Consider the following 21,120-nt stretch of genomic DNA (forward strand, 5'->3'; position numbering starts at 1 on the left):
AAATACACACTGTAAATCACATCACAAATATCTAATGGTCTTAGTGTCTCAGCTATTAACAATTACTATGTGAAAAGCTGTTTTACTACATACATACATGAATCCAGAATTAAATGTATAGAATGTTTAGGAGAACATTTTACACAGAAACATGCTGTGCACATTCAAAAAGAAAAAAAAAACAGAGACAGAAAGGCAACGTTTTTTTATTCAGCAATAATTGTTAAGAAATCATCACAATGAAGATAACATATTGTCGCCCAGAATTTCAATTCTGGCAGATTGCAAGGTGGCTGCAGATAATAGAGGGTTAGTGAAAGGAACAAAATACCCACAGAACACTCCTTTCAGATGTCCGTTAGTCAAACCGGTCACTGAAACCTGCAGAGAAAGACGTGTAAAGATTACTTGAATCCTTCTACTGCTTCATAATGTAGAACATATCCAGCTATGTATCTCAATCTATAAAAAAGACAAAACAAAAGAGTTAAGACAGCCGAGTTTCCAATGCTAAGGACCAGTCTCCAACATACTGTATAGACTAGGAGGAACTAATATCAACAAGACAGAATTTTGTATAAAGCTACTTCATGGTTTATTATTTGTTATAGTGGGCTTAAAAACACATACACGATAACAAAATGGCCTTTAAAATACTATTCTGAAGGGGAAGTTATTTTTGTAGAGTAAACAAAAAATATAAGTGAAACAAATGGCAAGCGCACTCATCAATTCATACTCACAGGGTTATTCAGAAAAGGGTGAAGAGTTTGGAGAAGGCAGGAGAAGTGAACAATCTAGGACAACATAGCTGAACTGGAAAGTGAGCTGAACTGGAGAATGTTTCCAAATCAGCTATGTTGTCCTAGATTGTTCACTTCTCCTGCCTTCTCCAAACTCTTTACTCTTTTGTGAATAACTCTACGAGAGCATACATCTTCCACATATTTTGCAAACTTTGTGCAACTAAATAGTCTGTTTTTAACCTTAATAGTTAGAAAGAGTTTTTTGTAGGCTGGTTGGTGTGTGCTTGGAAATTTTTGCTCTTGTACTAACAAAAAATATAAGACCCACAAAAATAGATCAGCCTAGCAAAAATTCTGTATATAAAGTAGGTTAAGAAAAAGAGTAAACTCTTTAAACATTTTAAAGGTAAAATGAAAGTCTGAGTATTTGCCCCTCTCAGAACTTGCATTTGGTCACTGGTCAAAGCAAACCTTTTAAATTTACTTTTAGCTTTGTTAATAGAAAACGAATTTGGTGGTGCTGATGTACAATATGAGGATACGTTTAGAATAATTTCAAGCGTAATATAGTTGATCTATTGTTGAAGGGGTCCAGAAAAATATTAGACAAACTAAATATGAATAAAGTACATGATAAGGTACTTCATCAATGTGCATCATTTTTTGTCTCTATGTGCCCTGTCTCTTCCATTAATATATTGATCACATGACCATCCTAGCTTCAATCTTGCAGTCACAGCAAGGTGGCCATGGACAGGGAGTAGCGCTATGTGCGTGACTAAACTTAGACCCCTGCATGCCACTACTCCCCACCACACTACAAATCCTAGTAGACTTAGCTCTTACACATCACAGGTGGGCACATAAATAACAGCCCTGCTGTACAGGAAGGGGCTGCATGACACTAGGTGTCACACAGCCAGAAGTGTGTTACAAACCAATTCAAGCCGTGAAGAATTTGGATCTCTGCAGTGAGCAGAAAAGGAGCCACTGGAGGGAAGAAGATTGGTAAGTGGAGCGAGGACATCCTCTACTTTTTGGACAAATTCATCAAATGGAGTTCTTATTTAAAATGTGGGAAGAGTAAAGCTTTGTCATACTGTGTGTATTTGTGTATGTTGGAAGTCCCAGACGATCACATCTGAATTGGTGGGTTGAAAGTCCAAAGATGTCTATATACTAAAAATGTAAATGTGATTATTTTTTTTTGTACGATTTATGGGCTAACATTTTTTCAGGTGCTTGTATAGCTCTAAAACATGGGTTAACTGTGTCCACGCTACACTACACTGTTTTGATCATTGAAAACAATTAGGGCAGATATATCAGGACTGGAAAGTGAAGATGAATATAGGGGCCACTGTACATATCTTGAAAGGTGTGTTGAAAAGAGGCAACAGACCAAACATTGTTGTGGTCAGTTTTCAACATGCGTTTAAGTATGTGTTGTAGATAGGTTTCTGTAATAATAATGTCTATTCTAGAGTATGTGTGGTGTGCAGGTGAGAGATATTTGTAACCTCCACTGGAGCCATTTAACTCCCTGTAGGTGTATTCCTAGAACTTAAGAGATCAACCTAGTACATTTTTCTTTAGTCATTTTATCTGCCCGTTGCTGGTTTGAGTAAAGTCAAAATACATTCTCTTACTTTTGGCTCGCAGGCATGGTTGCCGATAAGGGGTAGAGCTGACCCTCCTGTACCGGGCCAGGGCCCCATCAGGTCAGCAATGGGGCCTGGAGACAGAGAAAGGGCTCTTACCTTTTGCAGCAGCCAGGGGTCTGGCTAGGGCTGCCACATGTCCAGGATTCACCCGTAGGAGTACGGGTTTTGACTCCTGTATGTGCTGTGTCCAGGTCCAGGCTGCTGAAACCCAGGGACAACAAGTCAGGCAGACAGGGGCAACCACGGGGTCCTAGTGTTCCAACTTATGTGCATGGAGGAGGCATAAGACACGGAGGGAGCATGGAAGTCGGGGAGCTAGGTGTGTTGCTTGCTATATCTCTTCACTCTCTCCCCTGGCTGTCTCTCCTCTCTTCCCATGCTGTCTCTCCTCGCTTTCTCCCCTGGCTGTCTCTCCACCTTCTCGCTCCTGGTTGTCTCTGCTTTCTTTCTCCTGGCTCTCTCCCCTGGCTGTCTCTCCACTATTTCCCCTGGCTGTATCCCCTTGCTCTTTTTTCCTGGCAATCTCTCCTCGCTATCTCTCTCTCCTCTGGCTGTCTCCCCTCATGCAGCCCCATGGGACTGTTTTCAGGCCATGGGACTGTTTCCTTTTGCAGTCCCATGGCCCTATTTTTTCTTTGGCATCTAAGAAGTACAGTGGTAGAACCTCTGGAGTGCAGCAGCTCCAGGCAGAACTGAAACTAGCAGCAAGTTAACAGCTATCCGGCATCAATTAGAAATGGTTTATGTTGGATGGGGATGGACTAGGCTAGAGCATCTTTATTTGAAAATACCGTTACACTTTCAACACTGCTAAATTTGTTGGTAATATGCAAATCAAAAAAATAAATGTCTATCACTATTAAAATCGCAAAAATGGGAAAGTTATCCTTTCCAAAGACTAACATGAAAAATAGAAAGTGTTTCTATTCTTCTACAAATTAAACCAAGAAGTGACCATTATTAAAGCTCCTGCTATCTTTTGACCTATCAGGCCCCATTCCTCTTCCAGCTAAAGTTGGGTACACATGCTTATATTTTTACTGTTTAGCCTCACAGGCTGAATGGGGAAAAAAAAGACAGATTCCTCCATCCATGCTAACAGTGTGGATGAATGAATGTCCCGTGGAGTACATTTTATTCTGACAGTAATGCCAGCCACTGTCGGAATACCCAAACAGACCTTGCAGCTAATTAGTGCTTGTGGCCATTCAGCCGATGATTTTCTAACATGCCCCTTCAGCAAAAGTCAATCTTAAGGTGCCCATACACCTTACAATTATCTGCAGATTTTCTGTGGTCAGATGGAAAAAGTGCAACAGATTGGCCCAGGTGGAGATTCCTCCATCCACACAGTTAAGTGTAGATGGAGGAATCTGTTGCACCTTCTCCATCTGACCATAGAAACTCTGCAGATAATTGTAAGGTGTATGGGCAGCTTAACGATGAATGTCGGTCGCGGGGATAGGGCCACCCGCAGCTTGCATTTCCACTGAATGGTAGAAATTCGTCCTTTGTGTACCTACCTTAATACATCACAAAGAAACCTATCACTGATACTGTAGATATAATCCTTGTTGTGTTATACAGTGGACTACGTTAGTGCCATCACATTTGAAATCTATATCCCGTCCATTGCCTATATGAAGGGAACATTGATGCATGCAGACCCATCCAGTCAAGTATCACTTGTTTCAGGAGAATGACATCTTGAAAGCGTATGTCTGCAGCATCAATTGCCTCTTCATTAAAACAGGCTGCCACTTCCGCATTTCACCTACTAAAAAAAAATGCTTGAAAAGACCAAAATGGAGAAAGCACAAAAGAAGAACATCCTGAGGTTTACAGCATTTATTTCATGTACTCAAGTATACCAACAAAAAGCACAAAAGTAACAACAAATACAGAAAAAGTGATTCATTTGTCCTAGTGTGGCTGTCTAGGACTCCATCAGTTTATTAAGAGATGGAATCAACACAAAAGCAATCGTGAAAGATCGTGATAGAGGGTGCCACACAAACACTCATCCTAATCCTTCCACCTCCTCTTACCAGGAACTTTCTAAGTGCACTACAGAGGTAAAGAGCACATGGCATTCATCTTTCATTAGTGTCAATTGACTAGGAAGCAAAACGTTTGAACTGCTTTCCATAGTTCATAAATGTATAGATTAACTGGCAATATTTTGATTTATTTCTGTTGACCCATTGTCACACAGTTTAAGGGGTGTGTAGTGGGTTTTATATGTCTTGCCAGTCAGTCCTAACAAAGGTGTGCTTTGATGAAAACCACAGCAAAGATGCAGAAAGCAGGGGGGTTTGAATGCATATCACATAACATATACATCACAGCAATGGAAGGTGGAATGGATCAGTGGCAGGTAAGTCTGTCACAATTTGATGTGCATACTAGCACATTATGGCTAAAAGGTCTCGGGGCCTCTTTTAGTTACTTTTACTTCCACTTTATTTAAAATGGCATACCTGTAGGTCTCTCCCAAGCCTGCTCAAAAACTCTAGATGGGTTACCCCACACCAAAGGTTTGAAGAGCGCCCCCAGCACTGGCTCATACATTCAATACCCATGCATGCGCAGTGTGCTCTCTCTCCCTCTGAAGCTTCTTTTTCAAACCCTGAGCAGTGTTTTTTTTATGTATTGGGGTCACTGTAATGCATGGGAAATGCTATTGTAAAGGTGAACAAACCCTTTGAAACTTAAATGTAACAAGTACTGAGGTATGTATGCCACCCATACTGGCCATCAAAGGATATTACATAACAGCGTGCATGAGTTTCCTTGTATTGTCACATTATTCCTTGGAATTGCCATTTTCACAAATGTCTTTGTGTCCAACTGCCAGCTGTCATCAAGAACTGATGTTATCAAAGATGATAGGGAGTTCACACAGAAGCATGGTGTGTAAAAGTCCAACCTTAGTGTTGACATGATTTGTTTTGCACTCTAAATATAACAAAACACCAATCAGGAAAAAAAAAATGATACTACTCAAATGATTCAAGCATCTGAAATGTGTTTTTTTTCTCCTCAGAGACTTACTGATAAATTAGTAATACGATATTTCCCCAAACTATTCTGTTTTTTAATACACAGGAAAAGGAAGTGGAACAGTGTTTGCATATTTGCTGAAAGACCATGACCATGTAACCTAATATGTGGGCTTAGGGGTTATTTATATCCTAACTGGTGCTCTCTTGTAAAGTGTACCTGTCAGCCATTTTAAAAGCACAAGGTGCCTGTTATTACTTTTGTGCCCCTCCTTGATCTGGGTTACCTTATTAAAAGTGACTCTCTCTCTAAAATTAAAACGTAAAGTAAATAATCCACTTAACAGATAGCAACTTTCTCACCTCTTCCGCTGTCCATTCCACTGATCTCTGCCACCAGCAGAAGACACTTCCAGGAATATCACATCCACGGACCTTCAATGTGCTCATAAAAGGCATTCTGTGATTGGAGTAAAAATGATGTCACATACCTGCCCCTCCTTCAATCACAGAATTGTATTCTGTGAGGGGAATTCATCAAAATCTGGTGCAGTTGCCCGGGGCAACCAATCATCTTCTCTCTTATTTTCAAAGCTTAACTGAACAAATTTAAAAGAGAAGCTGATTGGTTACTGTGGGCAAGTGCTCCAGATGCTGTGAGCTCCAGTTTTAATAAATTCACCCCCCTCCCTCACGGAATTTTGTGAATGTATGGGCACATTTGTTTTACCCCATGGTGCCCAGAAGCACAGTGGTATGTGTAGGAGCCGAAACACTGCAAGGTAAGAATAGTATACTTTGAAGTTGCCCTCCACACACAGCACCCAGCTTTTTAATAATTTACATACCCAATGCATTGTTTAACTTACTAATTTTTCCCAGAGTTGTAGTCCAAATCAAGAGAGTAGATGAGAGATGACACTCAAATACAGTATATCTTTCTGCTATATCTTTCTGTGTCCTTACGTGTCACTAATCTACTAACTGACATATCTGTCTGGATGTCACAACACTTCCTAAAATAAAACTCAACCTTTCAAAAACTGAGCTCATGATATTTCCTCCCGCCCTTGCACCTTCCCCCAACATTTTGGTTGAGATTGATAACACAACTATCCATACCCCCCCATGGCAAGGTCCTAGGTGTCATCCTTGACTCGGGCCTCACCTTTCCTCCCCACATCCACATCACTATCCAAATCCTGCCGACTTCATGTGCGTAACATCTCCAAAATACGCCCCTTCCTCACCAAAGAAACCGCTAAATTACTCATCCACTCCCTTGTTATCTCTCGTCTGGACTATTGTAACTCCCTCCTCATTGGCCTACCTCTACACAGGCTATCCCCCTTCAGTCTATCATGAATGCAGCTGCTAGACACATCCACCTGACCAACCGCTCAGTGTCTGCAACCCCCCTCTGTCAATCCCTGCACTGGCTTCCAATAGCCCAAAGGATAAAATTCAGAATATTAACGACTTGCAAAGCAATCCACAACTCTGCCCCCGGATATATCTCCAACCTTTTCTCAAAGTATTGCCCTAACCGTCCCCTCCGCTCTTCACAAGACCTCCTGCTTTCCAGGTCCCTTGTCAACTCCTCCCATGCTCCCCTCCAGGACTTCTCTAAAGTCACTCCCATCTGGAACTCTTAATCCCAACCTGTCCGTCCATCTCCTACTCTGATTGCCTTTAGGCGATGCCTTAAGACTCATCTCTTCGGGGAAGCCTATCCCACCTCAACCTAACCGCTCAAGCTTCACGTTCTCAGGGCCTGTTCACACGACGTCCGTTTTGTGTGCTGACCTGATCCGTACGCTGCTGCACTCAAAATGCATCCCAATGTACCCCTATGTGTTTTATGGGCTACAGTTCTCACGTGCGCAGTCCATTCAGCTTACGACAGAAAAAATACTGCATGTCACATTTTGTCCGGTCCGGAAACGCACGAAACGAAAACGCAACGCAGCCAAGGAAAAAAATAAAAATGGTATTCTTGCTCCACTTATTATGATGTTACCAACGATAGACAGACAGGTTGGGGTAGAGGTAACGACATGAACTGCAAACATTTGGAACATGCCCATTACCTTTCCATGGACATACGAGTAAAGGAAAAAATTTTTATCTGGGTGAGCTCGCAAATCCTCATACAAACTCCAGAACTGACCCTTGGAGTCCCGGAGCCTCAAGATCGGGTGTACCCAATAACAACGTCTCCTGCAAGCTCGTTCTCTGCAGATTGCTGTAGCCAGCACCATCAACATGCCTGCAAACATGTGATACATGTCTGATCACCAGCTTTACATACACAAAGGGAAGTAGATGTTCCGAGAGGGCGGAAGTGACCTCAGAGGCTGAATCTGCATACTGACAGCCCCGCGGCTTGGGGGGAAAAATAAAAAATGAACTGTCAGCATCCGGACCGAAAACGCATCAAAAACGCACTGCATCAGCAGCTCCACGTCTGCTGATCAGGACCTGATCTCATGTTAACAGGCCCTCAAACAATCATCCCCACACCGCTACCTCCTCATGTATCACTGGTCCCTCCCTTTTAGATTGTAAGCCCTCACGGGCAGGGCCCTCCTTCCATAGATATAACGGAGAAGTGAGTTTAGTCACCCCAGGACAGGAAGTCTCTTATTTGCAGGATTATCAGATGAAAGTAAAGGGGGAAAGGCTGAGAAAGAAAATTAATGCAGCCAACTCATCTAAGGCCTGTAAAATGTGTTATATTTTTATGTATAATTTTAATGTATTTATGGGTGAGAGGTTTACATGCACTTTAAGATCACACCTATATCTTTATGTAGGATTAACTGCATTAAGCTGGCCATACACCTATAGATGCCCAAAGTGTTGCTCGCCTCTGGCATCTGATCAGAGCCATCTTAAAGTCACAAATGTTTCCCTAGCCCCCCCCATGCTGGTGTCCCACGGTGTCTGCACAACATGCACACTCCCGGCTGCGTGCATTCACTTACACGGAGTCTCTTCCATCAGCCGAAGATCTGCAGTAGAGCGCATGAGCCCACCCCTTCATCCTGCTCGGCCGCTCGAGAGTCTTCAGGTGGAAGCCAGCGGCAGCGACACAGGTAAGCTTTTACCTTTTTTGGTAACTTTTTTTATATTTATGCATAGATCTACTGCTTGCTAGCAGTAGATCTATGCAACCCCCCCCCCCCCCCCCCAAAAAAGGTTTTTTTTAGGGATCGCTCCAGGTGCGGCATCTCAGTATACCGCGAGCTGTAGCTTGCGGTATACTGAGCTTAGGGTAACGGGAGGACGCTAGTTTGTGTCCTCCCGTTACCCTAAGGAGAACTATGGGGAAACCCACTGACCCCATAGTTCTCCTTTAATATTGCCTACAAGCTTCTCCCTCCTAAAGAAGCCTGTAAGGCAAAACCCGTAGAGATGAGACACGAAGAAGCAAACCACCCTTACGTCTGCCCAGGCTCTGCACAAATACTTATATTGTGTACAGTACAGAAATGGACAGTTATACCCATCCAAACATTTCATTTATTGTATTATTGAGTGGACACCAAGGGAATGGTACCTCCTGTGAGACGTTTAAATGGAGGCACAGTTTTGTGTTCGGTTATGGATTTTTAGATTTGAATAGCCTCCTGAAGAAGCCACACTGAAATCTCATGCATTGGTATTAGCTCTCTCTAAGCTACAGAACACCTCCTCCCTATGTATGGCAATGAGGAGAGGGGGAGGTGTTATGTAGCCCAAACTAGGGTGACAACAGTACCCTTCCATACAGCACAGTGAATGAGCAATGGCACCCTAGGAGAGACGTGTGTTACTGGCAAGATTACTGGGTGAAAATAAAAGGGAAAAGGCAATGAAAAAACAAATACAGCCACATGAAAGACCTGCGAAGCTGCAACATATTACATTTTTTTCCTTGGGTTTAGATACAACTTATAGCTCATGCAGACTGAACAGTACCTTCTTTTTTCTTTGCACAGGACCTTTCTGGCAGCACAGACACCAGTATTGAGTGCATGGGCCCTTAGGGTAGTGGTTGTCAACGTACCCGAGGTGTGGCCCCTGACACCATCAAATATCTATATTGAGAGAGAGAGAGAGAGACTGTACACATACCAGAGTGGATGGGCAGAGACTGGGAACATGCTTCAGGTTTGGCTGGGGAATGACAGGGGCATGTTACATGTGACTAACAGACATCACCACTATGGGAGCAAGCCCACTCCTGGAGTCACACAAGTACCAGGGGGATGCATGTGGCCCTTGGCAACTGAAGCCAAAACTTTTGGAATGAGTGGAGAGGGATTAGAACACCCGTCAGGTTTTTATTGCCGTGTCTCCATTAGAGAGATTCACCCTCCATGTTTGCCCTGGTGCCCGTTATGACTAAACATGAAAGGAAAGCCCAAATGTTGGGTTGTCACCCAAACAGATGGGGACACTAGTTATGGTGACCACCAGCGTTTCCCTAACTGTGGAGGGATTTCCTCTCACTTCCTGATGCAGCTACTGAACAGGAAATGAAGGGAAATCTGTCCAATGGAACATAGACAGCAAAAAAAAGCTGAAAGGGGTTATAACCCTCCCCTACTGTATGCAAAACCAAAACAAGGTTTTGGCTTCAGTAAAGTATAAATGGTACCGTAGGAACAGGCAAGTTAGGACAGAGGTGGGCAAACTCAGGCCCTCCAGCTGTGGTGAAACTACAAATCCCATGATGCATCTGTCCCTGTGAGAATCTTTCAATGCCTCATGGGATTTGCAGTCCCACAACAGCCGAGTTAGAACATGGGGGATGTTTGCACCAAGAGGGTCAGCGCCAGATTTGATGGACCGCAAATAAAAAAAATAAAAACTTACCAGAAGACATGGAAGCTTATCTTGTGAGGAATAAAGTAAATATAAAATGTTTGCGGAAAAAAAATAACATGAAAGTGATTAAATTACAGTGAATCCACTAGCCCCTGATTGTGTTGAATACATAAATGAATGATGAGATGCAATTGTATCAGTCTCTGTGATCACCTCCCCCACCCTCTCAGCACATGATTATGAATGAGCCGGGCGATTCCTAGCCTATGAATAAAATGAAAGGTGCCATGTTATACCGCATACCCCTTTGGTTCAGCCGCCCCTCCGGGCTATATGACTCTATAATTAGCGAAGTTCCCAAACTTTGGCGGGGTCTTTCCCGTCCACCAGTGCCGCCCCTTCCCTCCTGAATAACAAAGCCAGTGGCGCGCAGTGCCCAATATAACCGCCCCGCCGTCAAGCCGGCCGTGTCCAGGTGCGGCGCCCAGACAAGGTGAAGGCGGGAGCGACACTGCAGAGCGCGCTAAGCTTTTACACCTACCCTCAACAGGCGGGAGGGGCGGGGCCGCACAGCAAATCTCATTGGTCCAAGTTGACTGCTCGCGCTTCGGATTGGTCGGCGGCAAGTGTCACGTATCAGGGCGCCAGAATAGAAGCTGTAGCGGGATGTGCAGAGTAGTGAGAAAGTTCCATCGCATACACTTATCATTCATAACGCCGATCGGTCCCCGGCAATGTCTGCTCCCTTCATGTTTTTGTACACTACTGGATTGTAACTGATCAATAATATCCTGTACGAGTCCATTCATTCCTTTTATGGTGTCTATCGCCTGGTCCTGACTGCAGTCCATTCATCTCATGGTCCAAGACAGAGGTAAGCTTGCATGTATCTGTACATAATTCGGTGGTGATGATGATGGGGATTTTGTAAATATATTCTGCCGTTGTTGCCAGTTGTTTCGTATATTGTAGATCGGCATTCCTCAGCACTTGTTGCTGTGCTGGATTTTCCCTCCATTGTAGCCGAGAGGGGGGCACGTCTCAGCCATTGGCAGCACTGAGAGGGTTAATATTAGTCAGCAGATCTTCCTGATGTGTAGTCAGACAGTGTCACGTTACACCCCTGAGTGCGGCTTCCCGGGATCGGAGCATTTCCTTTGCGCCAAAATGTACACAAGTCCCGGTCAGATCGGCGCCCAAAGTCTGCACACATCTGGAAGGTGGGGGAGATCACCCCCCTCCTCCTTTTTATTATTGTCCTCTTATACCAGGGTGCAGATTACCCCTGCTTAATATTATCCCCTTACACCAGGGTGCGGGTCACCCCTACTTATTATCTTATACCAGGGTGCAGATCACCCCTACTTATTATCTTATACCAGGGTGCCGATCACCCCTACTTGTCATTGTCCCCTTATACCATGGTGCTGATCACCCCTACCTGTCATTGTCCCCTTATACCAGGGTGCCGATCACCCCTACTTGTCATTGTCCCCTTATACCAGGGTACCGATCACCCCTACTTGTCATTGTCCCCTTATACCAGGGTGCCGATCACCCCTACTTGTCATTGTCCCCTTATACCAGGGTGCCGATCACCCCTACTTGTCATTGTCCCCTTATACCAGGGTGCCGATCACCCCTACTTGTCATTGTCCCCTAATACCAGGGTGCAGATCACCCCTACTTGTCATTGTCCCCTTATACCAGGGTGCAGATCACCCCTACTTGTCATTGTCCCCTTATACCAGGGTGCAGATCACCCCTACTTGTCATTGTCCCCTTATACCAGGGTGCAGATCACCCCTACTTGTCATTGTCCCCTTATACCAGGGTGCAGATCACCCCTAGTTATCATTGTCCTCTAATCGGAGGGTGCAGATCGCCCCCAGTTATCATTGTCCTCTAATCGGAGGGTGCGGATCGCCCCCTCTTAATATTGTCCCCTTTGTAGAAGAGTGCGGATCGCCCCACTTATTATTGTTCCCTTATAGGAGGGTGCGACTCACCCTTGCCTATTGTTTCTTTTATAGAAGGGTGCTTGAGATCACCTCCCTTTTTCTCATTGTTCCGTTACACAAGGACTCACTTGAGGGTGCAGATCACCCCTTCTTCTGATTGTCCTATTATACAAGGTTCGTGATAATGGGTGCTGATCACCCCTTCTTATTGTCCATCATACCAGGTCCCTAATATAGGTTGCAGGAGATTACCCTTTCTTGTTGTCCCATCATAGGAAGATACTGAGCAGGCTGCAAGACCCTCTAATCACACGTTTCTATTTTTAGACATGGAGATCGCCAGCTGCCTGACACTCAAAGATCTGGCCAGCACTAAGAAAAGTAAAGGAGACCTAGAGAAAGATGGCAGGAGCGCGCACAAGGTAACACCATCATTTAATTACTTTATTTTTAACATCACTTAGTACTTTTTACAGTACTAGGCAATTTAGGAGAGGTGGAGATCTACTTCAAAAAAAGGAAGCGATCAAAGATCACCAGGGCGCAGAATGCTTTTTTTTTTTTTTTTAAAGTGTAAAGGTTAAAAAAAAGTAACTATAAGGGGCAAGACTTTACTGTGTAGCAGTAATGGTGTAGAGGATGAGAGTACAAGGCAGTAACTTTGGAATTTCACTAGAAGTAAAGGGACGCAAAGTCATTATAGTAAACCACCGTTTGCAGTCAGTTATAAATATGTGACAATATTAATAAGAGTTTCATGTGTTCCTAAAATAGGAAATTATCACGTGATTTGACAAAGTGCCAGTGTTTAGTCCCTGTTCACAATCGTGTGATTTAAAGCATTTTGGTCGCCAGAACACCATAAGGAATCCTGTTATTATCGATGGAGCCCGTTCAAATCTGCCTTGAGCAGCAGTGTGACTTTGAAAAGGGTCCAGGTTCTTCTTTTGGTGCTACATAGTGATGGGAATTTACAAAGACTGAAGCAGCTGTGCATGGCAACCAATAATCTTCTAGCTTCATTTTCAACGCTTATCTGAACAAGCTGATGGTAGAAGCAGATTGGTTACTATGCACAGCTGCTCCAGTTTTAGTAAATTTCGCCCAGAGTGGCTTATTGGGCCCATAGAATTCAAAGGGAGTGCAAAAAAATGCATGAACCCTACAATTTTCTGCATTTTAGCACATGACAACAAACCTGCACCCATCCCCAGTAATTCATACTTGTATTTCAACTTATAACACATGAAAATGTAGACACACAGGTGTGAACAGAGACGTACCATGGAGGTATATGTGTTCTCTTTGGCGCATCTGAGTTTAGAGACTGTAGTTGGCATATGAAAGCCCGTTTCTGGGATGGCGTGGCTTTCTATGGCTTGTGAGGGCCAAAGATTATTCCCTGCAATGTCCATAAAATATGTCACTCAATAGAGCTGGCTTCTAGTCAGGCAATAGTGCATGACATGCCATGCGTCCATAGTTGCAGCCAAAGGAAGCAGCGCTGTGTTGGGTAGCCCTGTCTCACACAGCTTAAGAGAGCAATGGGGGAGGCTGTGGTAGCTCTATGCCAAACAGTTTCTGTAGTGGAGCAAAAGGGGCAGCGGGGCCACAATAAACCTATTGCCAACCCCCGCCATAAAGCTTGCTTTTGTAACGTTTAGTATACAGATTTTTTTTCAACCGTTAGCTTGCATATACCTTTTTAAAATGCTCTACATTGTTGGAAATTATCTTGTATGTGTTAGTAAGAGCTCCCAAGTCTCAGACCATCCTATTATCAGTTTTGGATTATTCTGCTACAAGGCCTATGTGTATCAAGCAATGTACCAGTATTGGGTTATTGTACCCCACCCAATGCTTGGCCCTTGTATAGACAACTCTGTTCAAGATGGATATGAAAGCATGTCTGGGTAGCACAGTTCTAACCCTGAAAATCATTGCTTTAGATATTTAAACACTTATAACCAGATATACAAGCTATGATTTTGGCCACCAAAGAGAAACAAGCTAATTTTATAGTTTTATTTTAAAGTATATTTTTCTTCTTGTCCATTTTACATTTTGGATTTTTATTAATTTCTAGGAGAATATGTATGACAGATTCCGAATAAGTCCAAGAATACCACTGAAAGGAGAGCCCATTGATCTGTCAAAACAAAAGGGTCTCACCCCAGAGAAATTTCCCATCACCCCTGTGAAAGCAGTGGACCGACCTCTTGCAGACCCATGGACACCCACCGCCAACCTAAAGATGCTTATTAGTGTTGCCAGTCCAGAAATCCGAGATCGGGAAAAGAAGAAAGAACTCTTCCGCCCAATAGAAAACAATGAGCCAGAGGACATTGAGCCCGATGCCCAACAGGTACAAAACTGCCGAAGAAACAGGTTTTTGCCAGTTCAGTTATTGCATTCATCTAATATGTACTGACCGCAAATAGAAAGGCATGGTCCCAAAGAAACACCACTTTTGTAAAAGAGGTGTTCCATTTTTGGGGGCCACTCTTCAGGCAAGCTTTTTAATATTCATGCATAAAGCAGCTTGTATAGTGTTTAGCCAAACATTTTTAATATTTGTTTCACATGGAAAGTGTTGGTCTTTCTTGAGCAATCTAAACATTTAATTTGAGTGTGATGTTTTTCATTCAGGTGGTTAAAGAATATATTTAAAGCCGATCTCCAGGGGCAAAAAATCTCCTTGCAGTGAGGCCACCTTTGCACTGCAAGACTTAAATTCCACAGACTCAAAGACCAGTACCCGCAGCCTCTAAAAACCAAACCCCCTCCCACGCTCCAGCTGTTAGAGGCTCTCTGACATCATTGAGTGCAATGCAGGATCCATAGTCCACAAGCCAGAGTGTAGGGCTTGTCCCAGTAGCCCCTTCTACCCAGTAGTGTAGGGTTTACCCAGACACCCTAGACTGAAACCAGCAGTTACCTCTTACAATGTGTGGGCATCCCCACTTGAAGGGTAGTTTTTGTTTCTTTGCAGGTTTTTTTTTCGTCTTATTTATTTATTTCTCGTCAGTTTGAGGCAACAGATGACATGGATGATTTGGAGAAGAGACCAAGTAGAAAACAAAAGAGTCTGGGGCTTCTGTGTCAAAAGTTTTTGGCTCGATATCCAAGCTACCCTCTTTCCACGGAGAAAGCTACCATCTCTTTGGATGAAGCTGCTTCAAGCCTTGGTAGGAGTAACCTTCAGTAAACATCTGTTATCATACACTTGTATACATACATAAGTATTCTTGGTTTTGGCAATGTTGTATTTTTTGCTGGAGAGGGGAAAGTCTGGATAAGTAACAATATATGGTAGAATTGCTAAGGGGTACAGGGTCTCGTACAGTACAGAGGGATTATTGCACAATGCTTATCAGATATTGTTATATTATAGATGCAGACTGTGCTGGAGTGTGGTACAGTGTTGGGTTCTGTATAACATATATCACATGGGGGTATGACCTGAAAATAATTCCGTCATTTACTTCTCATCACTAGGAGTGGAGCGGAGACGGATCTATGACATAGTAAACGTCTTGGAGTCCCTGCACTTGGTGAGCCGTGTGGCAAAGAACCAATACTGCTGGCATGGACAGCACAACTTAAAAGACACCTTAAAAAACCTGCAGCGGGAGGGGGAAAGGCAGAATTACAGCGCCCAAATTGCCACGTTCCAGCACAAGGATTTCGCAATGGAGCCGAAGAAACACTGTTCCTTGATAAACCAGGGCTCGCCTTCATTGCATTTGTCTGAGGTGGACTACCCATCTGGTGAGTGAAGAATGGGTGACTGTCATTTATTTGTTGCTAATATTTGTCTATCTGTGTCATTGTTTTGTACATTGTTTACAAAGCAACAACACCACTGCTGCTTTTTTTAAAGGAGAACTATGGGGTCAGGGCTTTTCCCCATAGTTCTCCTTAGGACACAAACTAGCGTCCTCCCGTCACCCTAGGCTCAGTATACCGCAAGCTGTAGCTTGCGGTATACTGAGACGCCGGAGCGGATCCCAACATCAATGTCGAGATTCACCTAGCTGCGTGAGTGACAGCTGGCTCGGCCTATCTAGAGGCAGAGCCAGCTGTACCCTCCCCTGTCCGTTCCGCCAGTCAGCGCTGGTGGATTGGGGAGGGGGGGAATCCATCCCATGTCACGGAAGAGAGCCGTGACAGGATCGAGAAGTGAGCGAACACTGGCATGTGTTCGCTCACCTCCCGATCTACTGAGCCGACCTGTGACAGTCTCATTGTCACAGGTCGGCTAGAACTATGAGGTGAGTGGAAATCACTCACCTCATAGTTCTCCTCTTAATGTCTACATACAGGGGCCTAACAGTCTGACATCCCCTACTGTAATTGGCATGCTATGAATGTTGAACACTAAACTCTGACAGTCTGATCATAGTTCAGTAAGATAAATTGACCAGCCTATGTTTGTTTTACCCTACGCTCACCTCAATTGCAGGTCCGTAGGGGTGCGGGTGAGCGGATTCATACGCCGCCGGAATGGATCCTGTATGCGTCCCGGCCAGAAAACCCGCACCCCTACGGACCTGCAATTGAGGTGAGCGTAGGGAGGCGTACGGCCGCGTAGCCCCATAGAGAAGGACGGGGGTTGCGTACTAATCCAACGAAGCACTGATCATAGTTCAGTAAGATAAATTGACCAGCCTATGTTTGTTTTACCCTACGCTCACCTCAATTGCAGGTCCGTAGGGGTGCGGGTGAGCGGATTCATACGCCGCCGGAATGGATCCTGTATGCGTCCCGGCCAGAAAACCCGCACCCCTACGGACCTGCAATTGAGGTGAGCGTAGGGAGGCGTACGGCCGCGTAGCCCCATAGAGAAGGACGGGGGTTGCGTACTAATCACACGCAGCACCTGTCCTTCCCGGCAGCTGCTTGGTACGGCCCCTCAAGGAGCTGTACGTGCAGGCCGATTCGTGTGTGAATGGGGCCTTACTGGGAAAAATGTTATAAAATTGCTATATTTTGTGCATGGCTCTTAGTACATTCACATACTTCATTATAATGGTTTAAATTGGGCTTTTAGCAGTGAATCCAAAGAATGCCGCTATTAAAGTGACAGGGTAACCTGCCTTTCTGGCAGTCCGTGTGTTGAAACCCCAGCACTTTGCTACTCTTTTGCTGCTGTTGGTATTAAACTCTTCCAGGTAGATAGAATGCCTGGAAGAGTTTACCTCCCACTGGCTGGTAGGCCTTGTAGTGACGTATGAGCCCGCTAGAGGAACTTCAGCATGGAGCAGGTATTCATACACCTAGGAGTGTGTAATATAGTGCTAGAGTTTCAACATAGGCCGCCAGAAAGGTATGGATACCTGCTCTTCTTTTACAGGCTCAGCTTACTGTGCAAGTGGCCTGGAGGTGACAGTGTCTGTACACCGAACCAATTGTTTTCCTCACTTCCCCAAAGATGATTTGATCCAACCATTCAAATACTGCTTATTTTATAACTCTTTTTCTGTCAAATTATTTATTTACTCTAGCATCAGCCAGCAGTCGCAAGGATAAATCACTGAGGATCATGAGCCAGAAGTTTGTCATGCTTTTCCTTGTATCAACCACCAAGATTATCACTCTTGAGATCGCAGCCAAAATCCTCATTGAGGAGAGTCAAGATGTTTCTGATCACAGCAAATTTAAAAGTAAGCATTAATTTACCCATCCGAGTGTTTATATTTAGTATCCGCTTGTACTGCATGTATTCATCCCTTGTTTTCCTTCAGCCAAGGTACGACGTCTTTATGACATAGCTAATGTCCTGACTAGTCTTGGGCTAATTAAGAAAGTCCATGTAACAGAAGAGCGTGGAAGAAAGCCTGCATTCAAGTGGATTGGTCCTACTGATTTCAAAATGGAAGGTGGTAAGTGGGTTTTTTTTTTTCTTGTGTTCATTCTTGTCGTCCTCTTTCCTTATTACATATGTTAGACAGCCAGTAGAGATTACTCTAGATTCATTGTTGAGAAACCTGAAAGTTCTGTTTTTACAATATGTAGACCAGAAGATGGAAGCCACTACTACTACTCCGTTACCAGATTCTACAAGAGAAGGTTGTATTGCCACAAGTGATGGCAGCAAGCAGAGACTGCTACGTCATTCATCGTTTAACCACATTCAGGCTATCAATACTGTGAAAAGGAAGGTCTGCTCTGAGCCCTGTAGCCCCCACAAGTCTAAAAAAGGTAACTCTTGCTTTTCTAATAGAGCTGAATTTAAAACGACCCTGTCGGGTTTTGGAGAAAAGTATCCTGTCAAGAAACCTGCCTTTATTCTTACCTGTCCTGTGGCGGGTTTGCAGGGACTTCACCCTATTGCAGAGCTCCCGGTTATCACCTTATTCGACACCTTGGCTGGTTGAATAGCAGCTTCCTTCCTTGCAGGACACAATATGATGCAGGTGTCATAGGAAGGAAACATAGCAGCCTACAGGGAACATGCTATTTCACACAACTGCCAGTGTGGAATTGGACCTGGGACAGCTCTGCTGCAGAACAAAGATTCTGCAAACAGGTCAACAAAAAGATCAATGTAAAGCGGTTTGCTTCATGTGGTGTTGCTTTCTACACGTGTGTGTTTGAACCATAGCAAAAGATTTTTCGTGTCTTCTGCTTCTAGGTTTTGCCACCTGAGCAGTTTACTCTGCTTTTGTGTTTTTTTTATTTTGTACCCAACATTTTCTTTTTCTAGATATTTATAGAAAATGTTTTTTGTATTTTTTTTTTTTTAGTTTCTGTGGAGGGCACCGATACTTATTCATCAAAGATGGCACATTTAGCTGCTATCTGCAGACAGAAGATTGAAGAAGACTGCAAGTAAGTTGAATAATATGTTGTGAATATCTTTTAAGGGATAGTAACATTGGACATAGACTGAGGGCAGTCAGATTTGTATGTACAACCTGATTACCCTTGAGTGTCAGCATCTTCAAACGGGGTCCTAAAAATAAATGTAAAACTTCAGAATCTATTCATGTTTAGCCTGTGCAGAGGGGAGGGGTAGGAGCACTGCAGACGCCTCTAAAGCCAGCTTATTAGTTGAAACGCTAGTGTGTGCCTGTGATTTTCTCACATCCCAGAGTGCTATTTTCCCTAGTTAGCTGCAGGTATTTTAGATATTAGATCATCCAGGTTAAACTGACCCTTTTTCTTTAAGCACATTGTAGCTTCTGATAAGCTCCTTATTAGCCTGAAATGACTGCTGACTATTAGCTGCAGTTAATATACTTTTATGACGGTAGTAGCTCATATATGTAAAGTTTTTGGTTTACCAATCCTTTAACAGGCACCTGTACTTTGTTCAGGCACGTGTTTTCTTTAAGCTGAATAGTATAACATGACAGGGATTTAGTTTTCTTTAACCAGTTGACATCCGCGGTGTTAAACCCCCTTCCCATCCAGGCCATTTTTCAGTATTCAGCGCTGCGGTACTTTAACTGACATTTATTCCGTCATGCAGCGCTGTACTGAAATTAATTTTATACCCTACTGGATCATTTTGTGTTTTATTCTTCATTATTTTTAATTTTTTTGTTTTTATTTCCACAATGTCTTTCAGGAACCAGATGGTTACTACAGATAAACTGTCCAATGGGAACCTTGGTCCTTTGCCATTCTCAGTTGTTGTCCCTGTACCTGTGGGTTCTGAGTATTGTGTTAGGCACCGTGTTGATCAGGAGAGCTCTGTTCCTCAGAATGATATGAGTACACTAAAGTTTATAACCCCCTCTAACTTGGACCACAGTAGTCATGGATTTCCACCTAACCAGCCATACATGTATGTTCCGTCCACATCTGTCTTAATGTTCTGTGGCAATCCTCCTGGGGAGAAAGGTTTGGATACACATCGCAGAGAAGACCGTACGTCTCCAACTTCAGATCTAAGCAGCATGCCTGAAAGCAGCCAACCAGCCAAGAGACAAATGACCAGCAGTAGTGATGATGCCCCCCTTTCTTTGGTTGTACCAAAGGTAGGTATAAATACAGTTCTGTGAGTGTCCTACTATACCATGCTAATGTGTTTTTGTGCACTTATTTGGCCCCGTTCACACCTGACCGTTTTGTAGCGCGTCCTACGCTCGACGAACGCGCTACAAAACGGTCAAAAAAATAAATAGCATTGTAGTCAATGCCCTCGTTCCCACCTAGGCGTATTTCCGCCCGTCCCTAACGCCCTACAAAACGGCCCACGCCTGAAAAGGTCCCGGGACTACTTAGGGCCGTTTTGTAGGGCGTTTTCCATTGGGATACAGCCAAGTAGCCTTTGGAATCGCGCAACTTTTTTACCGCGAATCGCGGTAAAAAAAAACGCGTGACAGACGCGCATATTACAATACGCCTAGGTGTGAATGGGCCCTTTATGACTTGCATTCTGGGTATTAATGCCAAATGTAAATGTTGTTTTTATTTTTTTTTAGAACATCTGGACACCTGAGACACCTTTTTATGATACCAGTATTCAGCATAAATCACCAGAGTGTTATGAAGAGGGAAAACATTTAGACTCCACTCATGCTGTACAGAAGGTGTTCCAGCCAAATGGCATTCAACATGGCTTAAATACCAAAGATGAGACCCTGCAAGCAAGTCTTAACCCAACTGCACCACCACAGTATTTTTATCTTCCCTCAACAGCTGGTAAGTTATTTTCGTGTGTGTTATTTTTTTTTTTGATTTTTTTTTTTCATTGTGTGAGTAGCTTAATAGAGTACAGCCAAAAAATAAAAGAAATACTTTATGCAGGATGCCTCATTATTGTTTTACCCAACTTCGTTCTAGTCGTGTGTCATATTGCAGTCTGTTTTTGTTAAGCTTTTAAAGTCATGTATAAGGATGAGTTTCAATATTTCATTTATTTTCATAATTTTGTTTAATAATATATATATATTTTTTTTTTAATAGGATTAAATGGTTT

General features: G+C 43.5%; 1 protein-coding gene across 1 annotated transcript in view; it reads left to right on the plus strand.

Moving 5' to 3' along the window:
- The first annotated feature begins 11,050 nt into the window (after positions 1-11,050).
- E2F7 (E2F transcription factor 7) overlaps positions 11,051-21,120 on the plus strand; it is an 11,643-nt gene continuing 1,573 nt past the window's right edge. The window contains exons 1-11 of the mRNA XM_018572651.1: positions 11,051-11,101; positions 12,516-12,610; positions 14,275-14,553; positions 15,217-15,376; positions 15,687-15,959; positions 17,696-17,854; positions 17,936-18,073; positions 18,207-18,392; positions 18,938-19,022; positions 19,765-20,176; positions 20,624-20,894. Coding sequence (XP_018428153.1) covers positions 11,086-11,101; positions 12,516-12,610; positions 14,275-14,553; positions 15,217-15,376; positions 15,687-15,959; positions 17,696-17,854; positions 17,936-18,073; positions 18,207-18,392; positions 18,938-19,022; positions 19,765-20,176; positions 20,624-20,894 — 2,074 coding nt within the window. The 5' untranslated portion in view covers positions 11,051-11,085. The remainder of the gene's footprint in view (positions 11,102-12,515; positions 12,611-14,274; positions 14,554-15,216; positions 15,377-15,686; positions 15,960-17,695; positions 17,855-17,935; positions 18,074-18,206; positions 18,393-18,937; positions 19,023-19,764; positions 20,177-20,623; positions 20,895-21,120) is intronic.

Source organism: Nanorana parkeri, unplaced genomic scaffold, assembly GCF_000935625.1.
Source record: "Nanorana parkeri isolate BGI_ZX_2015 unplaced genomic scaffold, ASM93562v1 scaffold45, whole genome shotgun sequence".
NCBI lineage: Eukaryota > Metazoa > Chordata > Amphibia > Anura > Dicroglossidae > Nanorana > Nanorana parkeri.